A 22,664-nucleotide genomic window follows, 5' to 3' on the forward strand; every position below is an offset into this window, starting at 1 on the left:
TTAAGTAGTAACATTTATTGTTAGTCAGGCAAAACAAAAATCTTTTAAAAATTGCATTAGTGAAATTTATTTTCTTGCTGATAAAAACAATTCAAAATTTAATAATTACACGAAAAAAAGCTTCACCTGGACCAGCGATTTTTGTGTGTAGTTTCAGTAGTGGAACTTATTATTTTCAGTCAGACAAAATCAGTTGAGTAGAAAATAAAAAAATAAAATAAAAAAAAAAAAATTCTTAGTTTCAGTATTAAAATTCAATTACATTCAGACAAGTCAATTACAAATTGTTTTATTGTAGTTTTCATAGGAAAGCTTTTTCAGTAAGAGAAAACTTTTAAATCGTAAGGTTTATACCGTTTACATTATTATTTAAAAAAATTTCTTTTAAAGTCAAGTTTCTGAAAAATTACCGTTTCGACCTTTCATCCCAGTTTTACCAAAAACTAAATTCAGTAAAATCTCAGGAATAAATTTTCCCCGCGTGCAGTAAAAAGTGTCACTGACGGAATTAATTTTCCACTGCGTCATTTTTAGTTTGACAAAGACAAAAGAATAAGGTGTGACACACACACACAGTGGAAGAAGAACGAACAACAAATGGAATTTAACGTCTTTTATGATTTAAAAAATTTTTTAAGTGGATTCTCAGACATATATAGCCGAGAGCTATTGGAGCAACGTCTAGAGGAGGCATTATTTGCAAGAGAACATTAATAATACAGCTTTTACTTTGTACACCGTCGCATGAATAATGGATCGTGGGGGTAGGGGTTTTTTTTTCTTTTCTTTTTCTTCTTTTTTGTTTAAATATCAGCGCATCTTTTAGCTGGGTTTTTTTCTCGTTGCCTTATATTCCACGAGCTGAGAGAGAAATCTTTTAAAGTAAGATTTTGTTTTTATTTGCATTTTTAGATATTTTTCTGTTTTTTGCCCTCTTTTTAGAAATTATTCGCAATTCTTTTTAAAAGTCACAAATAAAAAGTATAAACAATAAGTAGTACAAATCAGTTTAAGTCAGACGAGACGATTAGAAATTGTTTATTTGTACTTTCAGTAGTAAAATTTATTTTAAGTCAGACAAAAAGATTAAAAATCTTGTGATTATAGTTTCAGTAGTAAAATTTATTTGAATTCAGATAAAACGGTTAATAATATTTTAATTGTTAATTCAGTAGTAAATGTTATTTTCAGTAAGGCAACAAAAATTTCAGTTTCAGTAGTAAAACTCATTTTTAGTCAGACAGAAGTAGTTAATAATTAAAATATTTTAAAAAATCCTAGCTTCAGTAGTAAAGTTTATTTAAAGTCAGACAATGCGATATAAATCTATTTCAGTAGAAAAACTTATTTCTAGTCAGACAAAAGAAGTTAATAATTAAAATATTAAATATAAAATTTGCAATGTTGGTTTTTGACAGTTTTTTCTAGGAAGTTTAAAATTTCTCTCAATCTGTTATTGTTAAAATCTCATTTTGGAGACACATTTATTTTTCACCGATAAAATTTTATTCTCACTATTGAAAAATTGTTTTCCATTAAAAGAAAAAAGTATTATTCGAGAATAATTTCTCAAAAAGTTGAACAATTTCCAAACTTGAGTAAATTTATAATATTCGTAGTTGCCCCAAGTTTATTGCCCTTTTCCATATCAGAAAATGAAATCGGAAGGATTCCAGGAGATTCAATAAATTTAAAAAAATACCTCTCTCTACTTGTGACAAAAACCAATTTGCACATTTATTAAATTTAAAAAATAAAAAATATCTTACATTCAAAAAATTATTTAAAACAACTAAAAGTACTAAAAAAAAACTACTAGTCAAAAGTTTCTTTACGCTAAACCCACACAGATGTGAATAAAAAGAATAGAAATTATATGCGTAAAGAAATTGAATAAAAAAAGAACTGTCAGAGTATTTTAAACAATGGGAGAGTACAGAAAAATATTCACAGATTCACTCGGTTGGAAGTTGCCTTATAAAAAAAAAACTTTCTCAATATATCTTTTTATGAACTTGGAAGAAGAGAAAATACAAAAAAAAAAAAAAAGACAGAAAAGAGTTTAAAGAGATGAAAATCGAATGAGATAGATGTCAGGATTCGCTTTCCAAAGAAAGTTCAAGTAATTAAAAAAAAATATATATCTCTCAATGTGTTCTTGTCGACATGACGCTTCGGTTCACAACGTTTTCACAAAGGTTCCGTTTTCAATAGAGAAGATTCGCGAGACCGTATCAAATTTGATGAATCTCGTCGTCATGCGAATGATCAGATTACGAATGGGATGAACGATCTTCAATCGTAGATATATTCTCAGCAATCCACTCAATGATGCTGTTTAAAGTCATTAATGAATGCGCAAATTAAAAATTCCCTTTTTTCTCAATCATACAACGTTATATATTCTACAATGAAAATCACGAACAAAAAATATCCTTCAATGTAGGTGCAAATTTTTTTTTTTTTTTTTAATCGAATATTGAGAATGAATTTTTTCTTCTCTCGTGTGCACAGTGTTAAAATAACATAATTAGAATCTTTCATTCTATGAATAAATGAATCACTTTTTTATTCACCGATTCAAATATGGAATTTTTGAATAAAAGCCGTTTTACTAAGTTTTATTCATCATGATTTTACTAAATATTACTAATTTTATATTTTGTAAATTTTCAATAGTTGATTAGTAATTACTGAAAAGTTTAAATTAGTGACTGACCTCTTGCTTTTAAATAAGTAAATTTTACTGATAGTTTTTTTAAGTAAATTCCCTTTTTTACGTATTAAACTTTGACTGCTGACAATTGTTACTAACAATTGACATTGTTTATAATTTTTTTCTCATCCAACGTTTTTCAATAAGCAATTCCTCCAAAGTTATCTCCCCCCCCTAAATTTTCTTTTCTTCCTTTTTCAACAGAAATTGACGTTTTTATTTTTACGCTTTTGTCTGACTGGAAATAAGATTTACTACTAAAAGTTTAATTTTACAATTTTTAATGGTTTTTTCTTTTCTAATAAATTAATAATAAGCTTTTCTATGGAAAATACAAGTAAACGATTTGTAATTAACTTGTCTGACTAAAATTGAATTTTACTACTAAAACTAAGAATTCTTTTATATATTCAATTTTTAACTGCTTTTTCTGACTGTGAATGAGTTCTACTACTGAAACTACAATTATTCAATTTTGAACTGTTTTTATTTAACAGAAAAAAAATTTCACTATTGAAACTACAATTCAAAGATTTTCCATCGCTTTGGCTGACTTAAGATCAATTTTACTACTAAAACTGAAAACCTTTTTTTATCTATTTTGTTTTCTAACAGCTTTTGTCTGACTGACGGTACCTTTCACTACTGAAACTAGAATTATACAATTTGTAATAGTATTTGTCTGACTGAAAATAAGTTTTACTACTACAATTAGAATTTTTTATTTAATAGTTAATTTATTAACTACTTTTGTCTGTTTTAAAATAAACTTTACTACTGAAACTAATAATTTTTTTGATTATTGTAATTAATAACAAGTTTTGTCTGGCTGAAAATGAGTTTTACTACTGAAACTACAATGAAACAATTTCTGATCTCCTTGTCTGACTTAATATAAATTTTTCTACTGAAAATAGGATTTTTTTAAATATTATAATTATTAACTACTATTGTCTGACTGAAAATGAGTTTTACTACTGAAACTAGAATTTTTCATTAAATAGTTCATTTATTGAATAACTACTTTTGTCTGTTTTAAAATGAATTTTACTACTGAAACTAATAATTTTTTTGATTATTGTAATTAATAACAAGTTTTGTCTGACTGAAAATGAGTTTTACTACTGAAACTACAATGAAACAATTTCTGATCTCCTTGTCTGACTTAATATAAATTTTTCTACTGAAAATAGGATTTTTTTTAAATATTATAATTATTAACTACTTTTGTCTGACTGAAAATGAGTTTTACTACTGAAACTAGAATTTTTCATTAAATAGTTCATTTATTTACTACTTTTGTCTGTTTTAAAATGAATTTTACTACTAAAACTAATAATTTTTTTGATTATTGTAATTATTAACAATTTTTGTCTGACTGAAAATGAATTTTACTACTGAAACTACAATGAAACAATTTCTGATTACATTGTCTGGCTTAAAATGAATTTTACTACTTAAACTAGGATTTTTAAAAATATTAAAATTATTAACTACTTCTGTCTGACTGAAAATGAGTTTTACTACTGAAACTAAAATTTTTCATTAAATAGTTCATTTATTAACTACTTTTGTCTGTTTTAAAATAAATTTTACTACTGAAACTAATAATTTTTTTGATTATTGTAATTATGAACTCGTTTTATCTGTTTTAAATGAATTATGCTACTGAAACTAATAATTTTTTTATTTATTATAATTATTAACTACTTTTGTCTGACTAAAATGAGTTTTACTACTGAAAATAGAATTTTTCATTAAATAGTTCATTTATTTACTACTTTTGTCTGTTTTAAAATAAATTTTACTACTGAAACTAATAATTTTTTTGATTATTGTAATTAATAACAAGTTGTGTCTGACTGAAAATGAATTTTACTACTGAAACTACAATGAAGTAATTTCTGATTACATTGTCTGACTTAAAATGAATTTTACTACTTAAACTAGGATTTTATAAAACATTTTAATTATTAATTACTTCTGTCTTACTAAAAAGTAAAAATAAGTTTTACTACTGAATTTATAATTAAAATTCTTTTAGTAACCTAAACTGACTAAAAGTAAATTTTACTACTGAATCTATAATCACAAGGTATTTTATGTTTTTGTCTGACATAATTTTTACCTTTTTTTGTGTGACTTTAAAATTAATTTTACCACTGAAGGTAAGAATTTTTCTTGAATTTTTTTTATTAACTATTTTTGTCTGACTGATAATAGATTCTACTACTGAAACTACAATTTTACAATTTCTGGTTTCCGCGTCCGACTTAATGAGAATTATTTTAAACATTTAAACAATTTAATTGCATGAAGATAAACTGTGTTTTAGTAGAAAAATGCCAAATTTGTCAAATTAAGTAGTTACTACTGGTTTTAGTCAGACAAATTTCCAATTTATCAAATTAAGTAGTAAAGGCTAGTTTTAGTCACACAAATTCCAAATTTTTTCAAAATAATAATGACAGGTTATCAGTTAGAGAAATTATAATTTTGTCAAATTAAGTTGTAAAGACAGTTTTCGATCAGACAAATACTAAATTTTGGTAATGTAACTGATAAAGTCTAGGTATAGTCAGACAGGATTTCTACTAATGCTGTCATTTCAAAAGAAATGTTAAAAATTCGCCTGTATTAGAATTGTAATAATTAATTAACTTCTAGTATTAATTAGCAGCAAAAACAAATTTTAATTATTAAAAATTGAGAGAAGTTGATTTAAGTAGCAAAGTAGCATTTTTAGCTAGATGCAATTTTAAAAATTAATTATGAAATATAAGGTTTATTGAGAAATTCGGTAAACACAAGGAATAAATATTCTTCTTTGTAATATATTACAAGTAAATATAATATAGTTTTTAATAAACATTTATCGAATGAAAAGACAAAAATTCCACTCATGAGAATAATGAAAGAGAATCATCATAAATAATAATAAAAAATTTTTTTGCAAAGAGAAAGAAATCGCATTAAAATTGCTCTTTAAACTTACTTTTCAGACGCACCACCAGTTCTTCTCTACTCATTTATAGAGCAGACATTACAGCCTGGACCAGCAGTGTCGTTGAAGTGTTCAGCCGCAGGGAATCCCACCCCCCAAGTTTCCTGGGCTTTGGATGGTTTCCCTCTACCCACCAATGGAAGGTAATTCGTCGATCTCTCCTTTTTCGAGTCTTATCTTAGAAGTAAAGTCCCTCTTTCTCAAATAAAGTGTGTATATATAGAGAGAAAGAGAGTGAGAGGAAAAATTGAAGAGAAAAAAAAAAGAAATATACTCCCAAGAATATATATATACTATATAGTATATACCCAAGAGAATTTCCGATTATTCTTTCCAAACTCGAGGAAAAAAATACGAGCGACATAAAAACGAGATCTGGAATTTCTCGGTAGCCACAATTTATAATTAAAACGTAATTTCCGTCGACAGTATTCTTTGGTAGCATCTGGCTGCCGTTGGAGGCGCGTTGCAATTTCATTTTCCAATTTCAATTTCGATGAGTGAGAAAAAAAATGGAGGGGGTTGGGAATAAAAATATTTAGCTCCGTATGAAACTGGTAACATATTGTGGAATAAATTTCGTATATTCTCTAATGGATTCTATAATTTTTCGTCTTTTTATATATTTGTTCAAAAGATGGATTAACTGTAAATTGGTTTCTTTTTGAATGTATTTGACGAGGAGAAATTGAGTCCAGTTGTCCAAATAGATAAAAATTTAAAGATTTTGTTTACTTAAAAGAAGTTTTATTTAAATATATTTTAGATTTTTTTTACTATCTACTTTTCTTCTTAGTAGTTTATGAAGAAAATTAGTAAATTTTGCAGAAAAAATTAAGTTATCTATTAAAATAACACAGTTTTTCTAAGGATATCAAATTGAGACAAAAAATGAATCAAAAATGTTGCGAATCAACGTTTTGATTCATTTTTTGTCTCAATTTGTTATCCTTAGAAAAACAGTCAAGTAGTAAAAATAGATTTAGTCAGACAGAACATTTAATTTAATTTTTCAAAGTTAGTACGCGTTTGAAGGATTTAAATGAGTAGTATAAACAAATTTTAGTCAGACAAAATGTTTAAAAGTGTTAAAATAAGTGATTAAAACATTTTATAGTCGGAGATTACAGTTTTTATTTATCAGAGTATAGAGAATAAAATTTATAAACTCTTAGAAATTTGCAAAAATAATTTATTTTTTTTTATGAAATATTATCTATGTGCTTGTGATGCAATTTCGCACTCTTAAGCCCCAGATCACGTGGCCCTTCATTGACGCGAAAGTACCTTACAAGAGTTTCCTGAAGGAGTTTCGGGGTCGTATAACCATTCTTGAAACTTTGCCCTCTGCAATATCACGTAATTTTCAAGCGGTAATTGCAACCGTTACTGTTAACGTTACTCAATTTAACAAGTGGGGAAATTAACGCTCCATCTTTTATGTGCATCGCAAATTTTAATTAATTAAACTCACATTTATTTCTTGAAGAATTCCCTGACAGTTGTGGATTACTCTCACCGGCGGGATTAATGTGACGGGCAGACAAAAAATACGGCAGCACATTTAAATTCGTCTTTTATTCCAGATCTTATTGCATAAAAAAAATGTTACTTAAAAATCCTCTTTTTTTATTATAAAAAAAATTATTATATAATGATAATCGAAATATTTAAAATATTAAATATTCTATGAATTTTCTTTCTCAAACACAATTTTTTTAAGGATATCAAATTGAGACAAAAAAATGTATCAAAACGTTGCTTCGCGACTATTTTGATATTTCTTTAAAAAAAAAAGAAAAAAAGAAAAACTTGGAATTAAAAAAAATTCATTTGATATCAACTGATTTGAAAAAGAATTTCAGTTCAAATTTTCGAAAATATTTCAAGAATTACCAGATTTATTATTTTTAATTAAATTCCTTAAGATTTTGATAAGAAATTATTTTTAAATTTTAATTCTTTGAGAACAAATAAGTATTTAAATATTTATTAAACAAAAATTAATGAAATTTGAAAAAATTTAATTTAGAAATTAGGAAAAAATGAGATTTTTAAAAAATCATAATTAAAATTTTTTGTGAATATATAATTGAATTTATAAAAAATAATTTTTAAATATTGAAAAATTGGAAGAATAGAAAATTTTTTTAAATTTCATTAAAATGAATTCTGTAGTTTAAAGAATTTTATTTTCGCCCTTTAAAGTATTATTTTTAAATATGAATTGTACTTTTTTTAAGAATTGTAACTAAAAATTTGTAAAATAATTGAATTTTACACCAATTTTTAGATTTAAATAATTCAATTATCGTTGAATTCTACAATAAGAATTGATTTCAAAAAGAATTTCTGAAATTTTAGAAAATATTTCAAGGATTGCAGTTCTAATAATTTTAATTAAATTCCATAAGATTTTGCAAGGAAAATATTAAAAAATTTTAATTCCCTGTAAAGAAAATAAATAAATATTTCCCAAAAAAAAATTTTTCCAAGCAAATCATTTTTCCCAATATTTTATTTCACAAAAAAAAATAATCCAACATTGTCCACCAATCCGTTTGAACTAGAATTTATTTAAAAAAAATTTCAAACTAGAATTTACTGAAACTATTATTTTTTCAAACTTGTTTGTATTAACAATCACTTGGACATTACGTTCGAATGTGATTATTTACTACTAATTTGGCAATTTAAATATAAATTTTGGAAAAAATATAACATTGGAGAAATTTTTTGGAAAAATTATTTTTTGTGAAAATACAGCATTGGGGAAAAAATATTTTGGGATAAACTGTTTTGGGAAAAGTTTTTTTTTTGGGAAACAGATTTTGGGAAAATTGTCCACCAATCAAATTTCTATACTAGAATCAAATAATCTGCATTTAAATAAAAAGATTGGATTTGAAACAATAATTTCAGTATTTTAAGCAAATATGATTTAATTAAGATAACAATTATTTGATAAAAATAAATATTTATTTCATCACAGACAATAAACTATTTATTTGAATGGATTACAATTTTTTCAGCCTGTAATTGTAAATTAAACGTTATTGTTAATTGTGACGATAAACAATTTTGGTTTATAGATTTGTTATAGGTCAGTACGTCACAGTTCATGGTGATGTCATTTCTCATGTCAATATCAGTCACGTTATGGTGGAAGATGGTGGTGAATATTCATGCACAGCTGAAAATCGAGCGGGTAAAGTGACGCATTCTGCACGACTCAATGTCTACGGTAAATATTTATACAATTACTATATATATATACCTATATATATATATAAATGTTTAGAAATTCTTAATTAAAAATAATTCTCTTCCTTATAATAAAAAGAATATTTCAATCTTTTTATTTTCTCCCTTATATTTTAAAACACGAGACTCAGGTGCTTTAAGTATTTTCATTTTCCCTCTAGTGCTTCAATATTGTTTTATCATCCTTTACTTGGATTGACTTTAAATTTTTTCCATCAATTTTTTTCTGTTTAAGAATACGACCCATTAACTTTGCTTTTTATAGTGGGAAATTCGCTTTTTTTTTAATAGTAAACTATACAAGGCGTTTGCGTTTCCTACAATATCGTTATAAAACTTTTTCATTTTCCATCCATTTAAGCTCTCATGAGACTCGCGAGTCTCTATTTTTCAATCTACGACTATATAGAGGTTAAAATTGTTCTTTAATAAACAAAAAATTATTTATTTTTCTAAACAAAACATTATATTATATTATTTTACTACACAGAAAATTATTTATTATTATTGCGCTAAATAGAAAATTATTTATTTTTCCTAAACGTAAAATAATTTATACCTCTAAACAAAAAATGATTTTTTTATTTTATTTAACAAAAAATAGTACGCAAAAACTGTTACATTTTTTTTTATTTTTGTCGATAAACTTCAAATTTAGGGAAAAAATGAATTTTCAGCAGTAGAAACAAATTGTAGTCAGACAAAATTTTAACTTGTAGTCAGACAGAAGTGTTAAAAATATATTAAAGTATTTAAATCGACGAAAGTACATTTTAAACAGTGAAATCAGTAGAAGAGATAAAATTTAGGTCAGACATGAAAAATTTTGTGACATTGTGCGCGTTTGAAACATTTAAATTAATATTAATAGTAAAGATTAATTGTATTTTAACAAACATTTTAATATTTGTTTAAAAAAATAGAAACGAATTACAAGTTTGCCTGACTAAAACTAGCCTATACTACTTAATTTGACAAATTTGGAATTTGTCTGACCAAAACTTAGTTTTACTACTTATGTACATGTTTAAAATATTATCAAACTTCTTTAACATTATGTCTGACTATATCTAGACTTTACTACTTACTTTGACAAAACCTTTTATTTGACTTAGCAAAACCTGTCTTTACTACTTAATTTAAAATACCAAAACCTGTATTTACAACTTAATTTAACAAATTTGGGATTCATATGTATACTTGAAATTTTTCTAACCAAAGTGTTTAAATTTCTCTCTGCTTGAAATTGTCTGCTTTCATTCAAATAAATGCTTTTCAATTTTTGTCTGACTAAAGTCGATTTTTACTACTGATTTGACTGTCAAAAAGGTATTTTTAACACTTCTACTAATAGTGTCACCGCACTGGAACAAATCTGCCTGACAAAGACTATTTTAAACTACTTAATTTGTCAAATTTAAAATTAGTCTGACTAAAATTTTATTTTACTGATAATTTGAATACATTTTGTAATTATTAATCAATTTGTAAATTTCTGTCTGGCTCTCACTTACTTTACTACTTTAATCAAAGGTTTCAATTTTGGCCTGGCAAAAATTTGCCGTTACTACTGACACAGTAGTTCACGGTAAATCGTTAGGTGTTAAAATAACACCAAAATGGATTAAAATAACACTAAATTGAATTATTTTAATCCTTTTTGGTGTTATTTTAATACCTAACGATTTACCGTGTTTTTATTACTTAATTTGACAAATTTGTTATTAGTCTGACGAAAATCTTTATTTACTACTTAATTTGACAAATTTAAAACATGTCCGACTAAAATTTGCCTTTACTACTTAATTACCTACTACTAGAAAAAAAATCGTCTACTAAAAATAAACGGCTTTTAATTTCTGTGGTCTGACCGAAGTTGATCTTTAACTACTGATTTGACTATAAAAAACGTATTTTTAACACTTTCACTGAAAATGACACCTTTATAATAGTTCTTCCTGCCAAAAACTACTTTTACTATTTAATTTGTCAAATTTTACATTAGTTTGACCAAAACTTAAATTTACTGCTAATTTCAAAAGTTAACATATAGGCTTTTACACTTTTAATGCCTTATTTAAAAATTATAAACTATTCTTTTTTACTATCACCGTCCTTTACGACTTAAATCCACGGTTTTCATTTTTCGTCTGACTAAAATTTGCCTTTACTACTGACAGTAGTTTTTATAACTTGATTTAATTAAATTTGTCATTGGTCTGATCATAACCTGTATTTACTACTTAATTTGACAAATGTGGCAATTTTCTGACATTAACCTGTCTTTATTACTCAATTTGACAAATTTCAAATTTGTCTGACCGAAAATTTGTTTTACTACTTATGAAAAAATGTTTAAAATACAAGTAGAAAAAATATATTTTAAATTTTGTAAAAGTATTTTACAATTTGGAGGAAAAATGCGACGAAGCGAAATTTTTTATAAAAAAAAATACTAAACTTTAAAAAAATTCTGTAAAATTTATTATAATTATATCAAATATCAAGAATTTCAATTAAATTTTAATCTAATTTTACTAAATTTCATATCATTTGTTACACGGTAGTATTTTTTATATCAAAATTTCGGTTTGTTGAACTTTTCCCCCAAAATTGTCAAATATTTTTACAAAATTTAATATATTATTCTTTTCGTGTAATAAACTTTTCAAAATGGATTTTTTGAAACTTTTGATTTTCTAGTGTTTACAGTTCTTTTTTTATTGTTCACATTTTATAATTATCAATCAGTTTGTAAATTTCCGACTAGCTATAACTATACGTTACTATATTTAAATCAAGGTTTTTAATTTTTGTCTGGATAAAATTTTTCGTTACTACTGACAGTAGTTTTTATTACTATTGACGAATTCGTAATTAGTCTGACGAAGACCTGTCTTTACTGCTTAATTTCACAAATTTCAAACTTGGCTGACTAGAATTTGTCTTTACTACTTAATTACTACTAAAAAAAAAATTTTTTTCTACTAAAATAAACGGTTTTTAATTTCTGTCTGACCGAAGTTGACCTTTACTACTGATTTGACTAAAAAAAACGTATTTTTAACACTTTTACTTAAAATGACACCTTTATAACTGATCTGTCTGACCAAAACATGTCTTTACTACTTAATTTGACATAAATTTGTATGTTGTCTGATCAAAACCTGGCTTTACTACTTATAATGTTTAAATTCTTGAAATGACGATAACGTTGAGTAGAAAAAACAAACTTTTACAAACAGACATGTTAAACAAATGTTTTTTTTTTTGTTAATTTTCCGTAGGTCTTCCCTACATTCGCCTCATTCCGAAAGTAACAGCCGTGGCGGGTGAAACCCTCCGTCTAAAGTGTCCAGTCGCTGGCTATCCGATCGAAGAAATAAAATGGGAACGAGCCGGACGTGAACTGCCGGACGACCTACGTCACAAGGTCCTTCAGGATGGAACCCTAACAATTTCCAGCGTCCACAAGGAAATCGACACCGGTTCCTACACCTGTTGGGCCCGAAATAAACAAGGACACAGCGCGAGAAGAACCGGTGAAGTCGCCGTAATCGGTAAGATCTCTCTTTCATTTCCAAAGTCTCATTTATTTTCAGATTTCCCCCCCTCCCCCAAAAAAATTGGTCTCCAGAGCAGATTTTCCAGAATTCGAAGATCTTATTTTCAGAAAATCAACTCGAAAGAGATAGAAATCAACATTCAAGAGATAGAAAATAAATCCCCCTGGTGAAAAATCACATTCGGAGACGTAGCCAAATTCGGACATTATGCTCATAATGTGCTCACAAGGTGTTCTTGTTCTTAAATTTCAGTTCCTCCTAAAATTAGCCCATTCACGGCAGATCGTGATCTTCATTTGGGCGAACGAACAACATTAACGTGCTCAGTGACAAGGGGCGATCTTCCACTGTCGATATCGTGGCTAAAAGATGGCCGCTCAATGGGACCATCGGAACGTGTCACCATCACCAATATGGAGCAGTTCAGTAGCATACTGATGATTGAAAGTTTATCTCCAGATCACAATGGCAACTACTCGTGTGTGGCACGTAATATGGCCGCTGAGGTATCGCACACGCAGCGGCTTGTGGTTCATGGTAATCCTCCTTTAGGCCCCGAAAATTAAAGCCCGACACCCTCGCCGCCAATTATTATTATTATATATTGTTGCCAAGTGAAAATGCCTTTTCAAACGCATATATATTATCTCTTTCGAATCTTATACTTCTTATATATATATATTTATTATAATCAACATTAAGAGAGCATTCGAGTCGAACGCAGTCGAAAAAATCACTTTTCGATACAAACAATGAAGTAAAAAAGAGATTCTCTAAAAATATTATAGATAATAATAATAATAATAATAATAATAATAATAATAATAATAATAATAATAATAATAATAATAATAATAATAATAATAATAATAATAATAATAATAATAATAATAATAATAATCTATTTGTTAATAATAATCGTTGTATTCGGGTAATCTGTTCGTAATTTGAAAGTTAGTTGTCTACGTTTGCTTTTTGTTTCCTAATATTTTTAACAATTTTTCCTTTTAATGTTTTGATTCTAAATTTTAAAATTAATGAAACTCTAATTTAATGCTTTGAAGATTAAATAATACGAAAAATTAATTAAACCAAATTGTTTTTAATTAAAAAAAATATTCTTTTAAATATTAGGTATTTATTTTATAATTTTCAATCGGAAATAATTGAAATCTTATAAAGAAATTTTTCCAAATTCAAAATATTTAAATTTCTTGGGACAAATTTAATTACTAACTAAAAATAAGTTAATTTTTAAGGAGAAAATTTTTTAAAAAATAATATTAAAAATATTTAAATTCTTATAAAGTTTTTTCAAAATTTTTGAAAATCATTGAAATTCTCCGAATAATGTTATAATTAACATTTTCTTTTAATTAATCAAATTCTTTCGAGAAATTTTGTTAAAATTTTTTTTTAACTAATTCAATTCTTTCAAGAAATGTTATTAAATAAGAAAATAATTGAAATTTTAGTAAGAATTTTTTTTAAATTCTATTAAAAATAAGTGAATTCTCAATTTCTTATAAAGAATTTTATCAAAATTTGTTTAAATAATTGAATTTCTGCAAAGAATTTGATTATTTAGAAAAAGTATTGAATTTTATAGAATTATTTAATTAAATTTTTTTTTTATAAAGAATTTTATTGAAATTTTCAACAACAAAAAAAATTCTTGCAAAAAATCTAATTAGTAACTAAAAATAAGTTTATTTTTAAATAAAAAGAAAATAAAAAAAAAAAAAAGAAAAATAAAGAGATGAGATTATATTAAATAAAGAGAAAATTTAAATAAAATAATTTTAAAAATGTTGTTAATTATGAAAATAATTTAAACCTTGCTAAGAATTTAATTAAAATTATATTAAAAATAAATGAATTCTTATTAAGAATTTTACCAAAATTTTTTTAAATCATTGAATTTCTGCAAAGAATTTGATTATTTAGGAAAAGAATTAAATTTTATCGAAGTATTTAATACAATTTTTAAAAATAATAAAATCTGTGTAAAGAATTTTATAAATATTGTTTAAAATAATTAAATTCCGGCAAAAGCTATTATAAATTATAAAAATAATTAAAATCATGCTAACAATTTAATTAAAATTTTCGAAAACAATTGAATTTCTTCGAGAAATTTAACTAAAATTATTTATTGAAAATATTTCAATGTTCATAAAGAATTTAATCATAATTTCTAAAAATAATTGAATTCTTGCAATAAATTTTATAGAATAATTTAAAACTAATTGAATTCCTTGAAAGAATTTTTTTAAAACTTGGAAAAAAATAATTGAATATTTTTAAGGAAATTAAAATTTTAAAAATTTATTAAAAAGAAATGATTTCTCGACAAAATTGTTATTCTTTATGATAATAATTGAATTGTTTTTAAGAATTTCTATGAATTTTTTTGAGAATCATGATGTTTCATTAATAATTTTAATGGAAAATATTGAAAGTAATTAAATTTAATGAAGAATTCCTTTCAATTTTTTTAAATATTCGTGTTTTTCTTAATAATTGTAAATAAATATTTGATTAATGAATTTTATTAAAATTTTTAGAAAATAATAAAATTCTTCTCAGAATGTTATTAAAATATGTAATTGAATTATTTAGAAAGATTTTCTCTTTTAATATAATTGGATTTGGTAATAATTGTAATAAATAATTTTATTAAAATTATTGATAAAAAAAAATTAAATTCTTTTGAACAATTTTCTTAGAATTGTAAATAAAATTTTTATTATTAAATGTTAAATTAAAATTTCTTGGAAATAATCGAGTTCTTTACAGAATTTTATTACAATTTTTCAAATAAATAAATTCATTCGACAAATTTTTTTAAAAATTGTACTAAAAATAATTGAATTCATGGAAAGATATTTATTATTTATGAAAATAATTTAATTGCTATAAAATATTTTCTCAAAACTTTTGACAATAATTTAATTCTATAAAATAATATTTTTACAATTTTTTAAAATAATTGAATCTTTTCGAGAAATTTTATTAAGATTGTTTCGAAAATAATTAAATTCTTGCGAAGAATAAGAGTTCTGTCTTACCAAAAATAATTTATACTACTTAATTTGATAAATTATAAATTTGTCTGACGAAAAATTAATTTTACTGTTGAAGTAAATATTTAATATGCTCTTTTCTACTTCTGATTCTTTATTTAATAATTATAAACAGTTTTATTTAACTAGACCTGTCCGTTAATACGTAAATCAATTTTTTTTCAATTTTTTCTGATTAAAATCTTTCTTTACTACTGATTTGACTGTCAAAAAGGTATTTTTAACACTTCTATTTAAATAAACAGCTTTCTAACAGTTATGCCTGACTACTAGTCTCTACACTTAATTTAACAAATTTTAAATTTGTATGACCAAAACTTTGTTTTACTACTTAAGTTGAGGTGCTCGACTCACTAAAAAAAGCACGTCCAGAGGTCAATTCATCTCAAAGATATTTTTTTATTTCGAAAAAAAATGCAAACGAGACAAAGTTTCATTAATATTAAAACCTTGTTATATGAATACGAATTGAAAAATTTAGAGTAAAATAATGAAAAAAAACCGAGAAAAATGATTTTTTCGATATATTTCTTTTTCTCCGAAATATCAACTCGAATGTTCCCTTAAAAAAAAATTGGCTCTTTTTAAGCGTTACATGGAAGGAAATTATATAACCCTTTTGCATGTTAAGATTCTTTAGTTTGCCTGATAATTGATTATCTGTGAATTAATATGGGAAAGCAATTTTGAGCCTGATAATGCTTCTATAGAACTTAGACAATGTGTACATAAGTCTTTGCATCTTTTGTCAAATTACACCGACAATTTATTTCTCGTTATTCAATTTTTCAATATATCCGAAATTATATATTGAATGTCTTTATAATATCTTTATACATTATATAAACCATTTTTTCTCTATTCGATTGTTTAGTTGAACGCATGTTTGTTTTTAATACGAAAATTCGAATAATATAGTTCTTTCGTTCCCGACAAAAATTTGCGGATTCTTTAAAATTAAAATTTGTTTTTTCTCATGTACAGCTACAAAATGTATTTATTTAAAAAAAAATTTTTTATTTTCATTAAAAAATATTAATAAAAAAAAAATTTCTGTTCATTTTTTTATGGTAAATTTTTATATTTCGGGTAAAAAAAATTTCATTCTGCTTTTTTGAATTTTTCTTTTGGAAATCAAAAAAAAAATTAATAAATTTTTACTTCCATGTAACGCTGGCCTCTTTTGTGTATATATACAAACGCACTTGTATATGTATACAATTTTATAAGAAAATACAGTCACGTTATTCTTGAAATCAAAATTAAATCAAAATTTTCTATTAGTAAAAACTAAAAAATTATAACTAATAAAAAAACTATATTTTACTGGCACTATTAACGTAATAGTATCAAATTTGGAACAATTTGATACCAAAAATTTGGATCAAATGAAAAATTTCAAAAAAATCCAAATTTTTAGCAAATAAATTTGATCCGCACTTTAGTATCAATTTGATACTTTAAAAAAAAAAAACTGGTGTAATTTTTACAAGTAAAAAATCACGTGACTTGATTTCTTGCATGATTCAACCCATCTTGATCTTTTTAGAGCTAATGAGCCGGAAACGTTAGTATTGTCCTCTCTGTCTATTAAATTTCAATTCATTTTCGAAAATAACGCTCAATGTTCGTTAAAAAATAATAAATAAATTTTAATTCAAAAAATAATTAAATTTTTAATCGAAAAATCGTTAAATAAACTAAAAAAATTGAATACTAAATAAATATAAATACTTATAAATAAATATTAAATAAATTCAGTACAAATTTTGATCTTTTAATTTAAATTTCGAAAAAAGTGAAATAAAAAAATGAAAGGACAATGGAGACGTTCTAAAATATCAAGACCGCTTGACCTTGAGTGATTGAATTTAATTGAATGAATGGAAATTTATATATTTATAAAAAAAGGCGGCAGGGCTTTTGTTCGAGGTTGGGGCCACCCTCTCTCTCCTCTACATTGCTACGTTACTGCCTCTAATGTACATATTATATATATTTAAAATATTTACATCCACATTTATTGTATTCATATATAAATATACATGAACGTACTACTACCGCTACTACTATACTATATAACTATTACTATTACTACTACTATTACTACTACTGTTACTAATGTGTTACATTATACATATATATATATATATTTTTTTTGTATATAAATATATAAATATATGTTTGAAACGCGCCCTAAGGATAGGAACCTCCAAAAAATAAAAAAAAATTATAGGTTATATTCATATAACTTTTCAATCTCATTGATTAGAGATTCTTTACGAATTTCTTAAATTTCTATTTTACTTTTTAATTTTTAAATCGATTTTCATTGATGATTTTTGGTCACAACACAGTTTTTCTAAGAATATTAATTTGAGACAATAAACGAATGAAAACGTTGCTTCGCAATATTTTTGATTCGTTTTTTGTCTCAATTTAATATTCTTAGGAAAAGTGTAAAAAAAATTGAAAAATTTAAATTCGTCCGTCTGACTATAACTTGCAGTTTCTACTTAAATGCATTAATTTGTAAATTTTTCTGTAACTGTAAAACTATTATTTATTTATTTCATTTCTCGCCTGACTAAAATCTGTCTTTACTACTGTTTTTGTACTTTCTACACTTACACTTAAAATCTCGCATTTATGACATTCATGGCTGACTAAAGGTAGTCTTTACTACTTAACCTGACAAATGTTGATCCGTCTGGTTTTGTTTAATTGTAATAGTTAATAAATAATTTGCATAATCGTCTGACGAAAACTGTCTGTTACTACTTAAATTGATCATTTTTAATTTATGATTCACTAAAATTTGCCTTTACTACTGAAAGTAGTTTTTATACCTTAATTTGACAAATTTGTTATTAGTCCGACCAAAACCTGTCGTTACTATTTAATTTGACAAATTAGTTTGTCTGTCCTGAACCTGTCTTTATTACTCAAATTTACAAATATTAAATTTGTCTGACTAAAATTTGTCTTTACTACTTAATTTTAGCTACTTAATTTCATAAATTAGATGCATTTTAAATTGTTGTCTGCTTTAAACTGTCTGTTACTATTTAAATTAACAGTTTTCAACAATTGTCGGACTGAAATTGGTCTTTACTACTGATTTTATTAACAAAAACGAATTTTTAACATTTCTATTGAAATAACAACATTAGCACACATCCTGACTAACTATAATTAGATTTTAGTATTTACTTTAACAAAGTTTGTTATGTGTCTGACCGAGACCTTTCTTTACTACTTAATTTGACAAATTTGGGAATTGTCTGACTAATTATAGACTTTACTACTGAATTTTACATTCTACTGCCAAAAATTGAACTTTAGCAATTAAATGACACATTTATGACAATCCTGTCTGAGTAAAAGAAGTCTGTACTACTTAATTCGACAATTTTGGAATTTAACTGACCAAAATCTAGTGCTAATACTTACTTACATGTTTAAAATACTAACAAACTTGTAAAACTAGAATTAACGAACTTAATTTGTTTAATTATAATATTTTACAATTAATTTGTCAACTTTGTCTGACTCAAACAGTTCGTTACTACTTTATTTTAACGTTTTGAATTTTTGTCTTGATAAAATTCACCATTTATGCCGAAAGTAGTTTTTATTTTTAATTTGACAAAATTAGTTATTAGTCTGACCAAAATGTGTGTTTACTACTTAATTTGACAAATTTGAAATTTTTGTGACTAAAAACTACTAATTAACTTTTAAAACTTAAAAACTTAAAGTGATTTAAAAATGTTCTTTCTGTTTGTTTATTTGAATAATATATAGTCGATTTGCAAATTTACCAAACTTTCTTAAACTTTCTTACTTTTGCCTGACTAAAACTTTTTTTTACTACTTAATTTGGCAAATTTGTAATTCGACTGACAAAACCTATGTCTTCACTATACTAACTCTGATATACTTGAAATTTGTCTGATAAAAAATTCTTTTCACTAAGACTTAATTTCCTAAATTGCTGTAAATGTGTCTTTACTACTGTCTGACTGAAAGTAGTCTATACTACTTATTTTAACAAATTTAAAATTTTTCTGATCAAAACTTAAGTTTACTACTCATTTACATGTTTAAAATACTAGCGAACCACTTAAATTCGAATTGACAACTTTAAAATCTACTAACTGTTTGATTGTTATTGTTTCCTATTAATTTGTAAATTTTTGTCTGACTAAAACTGTCCGTTACTACTCAAATCAACCATTTTCAATTTTTGATTGACTAAAATTTGGCTTTACTACTGATAACGACTACTGGAAAAGACTTCTTTTTAACATTTCTACATAAATGACAACATTAATAAACACCCTGTCTGACTATACCTAGATTTTACTACTTGCGTTGACAACGTTTTTATTTGACTGAGCAATAATTGTCTTTACTACTTAATTTGAATAAAAAGGGAATCAATTTATAAATTTCCGTCTGACTATAACTAGTCTTTACTACTTTATCTGATAAATTGTAAGTTTGTCTGACCAAAATTAGTATCACTACTTAATTTGTCAACTTTGGAATTTGTCTGACCCATATTCTTTTCGTTTTAATAGAAAGTAGTATATCTTCCACATTAACTTTTAAAAAAGGAATAGAAATTAAGAGTAATTTATAAGTATAAGTTAAATGAATTATAAAAACATAACCTATAATTTTCAACTACTGAGGTCCCTTTCTTGAGAGCGTGTCACTTTAAATTATGATATATATTCATATAATATTCTTGCATGTATATATATCTATAATATATACTTGTATATTATATATTATGTTTACATATTATATGTTTATATATTATACATTTACTTATTATATATTTACATAATATATATTTATATATCATATATTTTCATAATATATAATTATATATTATATAATGTTATATTATATAATATACATTATTATATAATGTTTACAAATCATATGTTTATATATTCTATAATTATATATACTAGCTATGAATATAATTATATATTTGTATACTATATATATATATATATATATATATATATATTTGTATATTACTTTATATATATAAACCTGGTTCTTTAAACGTTTTGGTGCCATCTTTTTCTCGCTCTCACGTATGGTTCTCTCTTCTCTCTTGACCTTTTCCAGTACCCCCTATAATTGAGCCATTTACCTTCCAAGAGGGACTTTCCGAGGGGATGCGGACGCGGACGGTGTGCGGGGTCGCGGCGGGTGATCCGCCCTTAACCATTTCCTGGCTAAAAGACGGCCAAAGTCCCTTTCCCCTGCCACCGAAATTGGCCTCCGTCGCTAATATTTCCCAATTGGATCCTTATTCGAGTCTTCTGAGTATTTCCAATCTTGCGGCCGAGCACTCCGGTGATTATACATGCGTCGCCGCGAACCCCGCCGCCGAGGTCAGGTACACGGCCAAGCTCCAGGTAAAAGGTAACTAGTTGATCGCCAAAACCCATTTTTTTCCCTGCTCCAAACAATCATTTTTTGTCTATAATCATCATCATTGTCATCAATTTTTTTTTTCGCCCAAAAATCCAGAAAAAAATTTCCTATAGTTTTCTTCCTTGTATTTTGTCATCGGAAATCCTAGATCCTCTTCAACGTTGGTATTTTTTTTTTGACTGATATTCCATTGGTGAATTTTGCTGATTAACGCACAAAACACACATTTATATATACATAATATTTAGCAATGCTGTGGTTATGAACTAGCAATAATTTGTTTCTTTATTTTCGTCGCTGTATGTCACCCTGTTTCTTCTCCTATTAATGACAGTTGCCAGCTTCAGCAATAGCCGATGATATCGTATCTACTTTATTTTAGAGTACACTGTTTTTTCTTTTTTCACTTTTTTCTTTTTTCCTTTGGTTTTTAATCAGCAATATAGCTAATATAGAAGGTATTTGGGCTCCGCGAATGTAAACACGTCACTATTCATATATTTACGGACTGGTGCGAATTTCGTCGATGGAATGCTCTTTATTTTTAGTGAGAAGAATCTTTTACTTATTTATTTTATTGAAATAAATCCTACTCTCTAAATTTGTTTTCGTAAAAATGTTCCAATTAATTAGTGACTTACTGTTTGTTTTTGAATTTGTGAATTTTTTGTCGATTTTCCTATAAATTTTTGAATTTTATATTTTTTTCTCAGTTTGAATACAAACATAATTTACAATTTCATAACAAAATTTACTAAATCAAAAACAAAAAGTCAGTCACGAATTTAAATTACTCTCTAAATTTGAATTAGTAAAATTAATGATTTACTAATTTAAATTAGTGACTAACCTTTTTGCTTTTAAACAAATAAATTTCAATAATAAATTTGTAGAAATAAAACTTTATTAATAAAAGTTACTAATTCAAAAAAGTAAAAAGTTAGTCACTAATTCAAATAAGTAAACATTTTTACTAATTCAAAATTAGACAGTAGTTTTTTTATTTTATTGAAATAAATCCTGGTCCTTTTATTAAGGAATTATTATTACCAATAACGTAACTTTTATAATAACATTAAAATTTAAATATAATTTTTTTTTTATAGTTTTATTAACAATAATTTTAATTAACCTTCAAATTAATATTTGAAGGTAAAAAATCGCAACGTTGGAGATTGGATCTCTCTTCCTTGTAAATTAATTCCTTTTCTTTATCACCTGATCTGATCATGCTTTCACCAACACCACTGCCACCGTGTGTATGTATCCTTTTTCCAGATTGTTTTATAGTATATTCTAAAAATTCTACAATTCACAGATTTTAAAATTTTTCGACCAATTTACACTGGAAAAAAATAATTCAGGATTCGTCTGACCAAAACTGGGTATTACCACTTATTTATGTTTCAAATACTATCAAACATCTTAAACTTGGATTGACATCCTGCCTGACTATAATTAGACTTTACTACTTACTTTGAGAAAGTTTTTACTTGACTGATCAAAAACTGTCTTTACTACTTAATTTGAAAAAGAGAATCAATTTGTAATGTTCCGTCTGACTA

At 25.2% G+C, this 22,664-nt stretch overlaps 1 protein-coding gene across 11 annotated transcripts in view; it reads left to right on the forward strand.

Annotated features, from left to right (window-relative positions):
* The window catches only part of LOC122505580 (Down syndrome cell adhesion molecule-like protein Dscam2), a 359,000-nt gene that overhangs the window by 312,967 nt on the left and 23,369 nt on the right, over positions 1–22,664 (forward strand). For 5 of the 11 annotated variants that reach the window (XR_006301928.1, XM_043617301.1, XM_043617303.1 and 2 more), the window contains 5 exons: positions 5,719–5,863; positions 8,813–8,964; positions 12,272–12,544; positions 12,803–13,087; positions 20,788–21,087. Coding sequence is in view for 10 of the 11 variants with exons in the window: in XM_043617301.1 (XP_043473236.1) it covers positions 5,719–5,863; positions 8,813–8,964; positions 12,272–12,544; positions 12,803–13,087; positions 20,788–21,087 (1,155 nt within the window). In the remaining variant the exon portion in view is untranslated. Of the gene's footprint in view, positions 1–5,718; positions 5,864–8,812; positions 8,965–12,271; positions 12,545–12,802; positions 13,088–20,787; positions 21,096–22,664 lie in introns of those variants that run through there. The other 6 variants (XM_043617304.1, XM_043617306.1, XM_043617305.1 and 3 more) reach the window with 4 other exon arrangements.

This window comes from Leptopilina heterotoma, unplaced genomic scaffold, assembly GCF_015476425.1.
Source record: "Leptopilina heterotoma isolate Lh14 unplaced genomic scaffold, ASM1547642v1 Lhet_36, whole genome shotgun sequence".
Classification (NCBI taxonomy): Eukaryota; Metazoa; Arthropoda; class Insecta; order Hymenoptera; family Figitidae; genus Leptopilina; species Leptopilina heterotoma.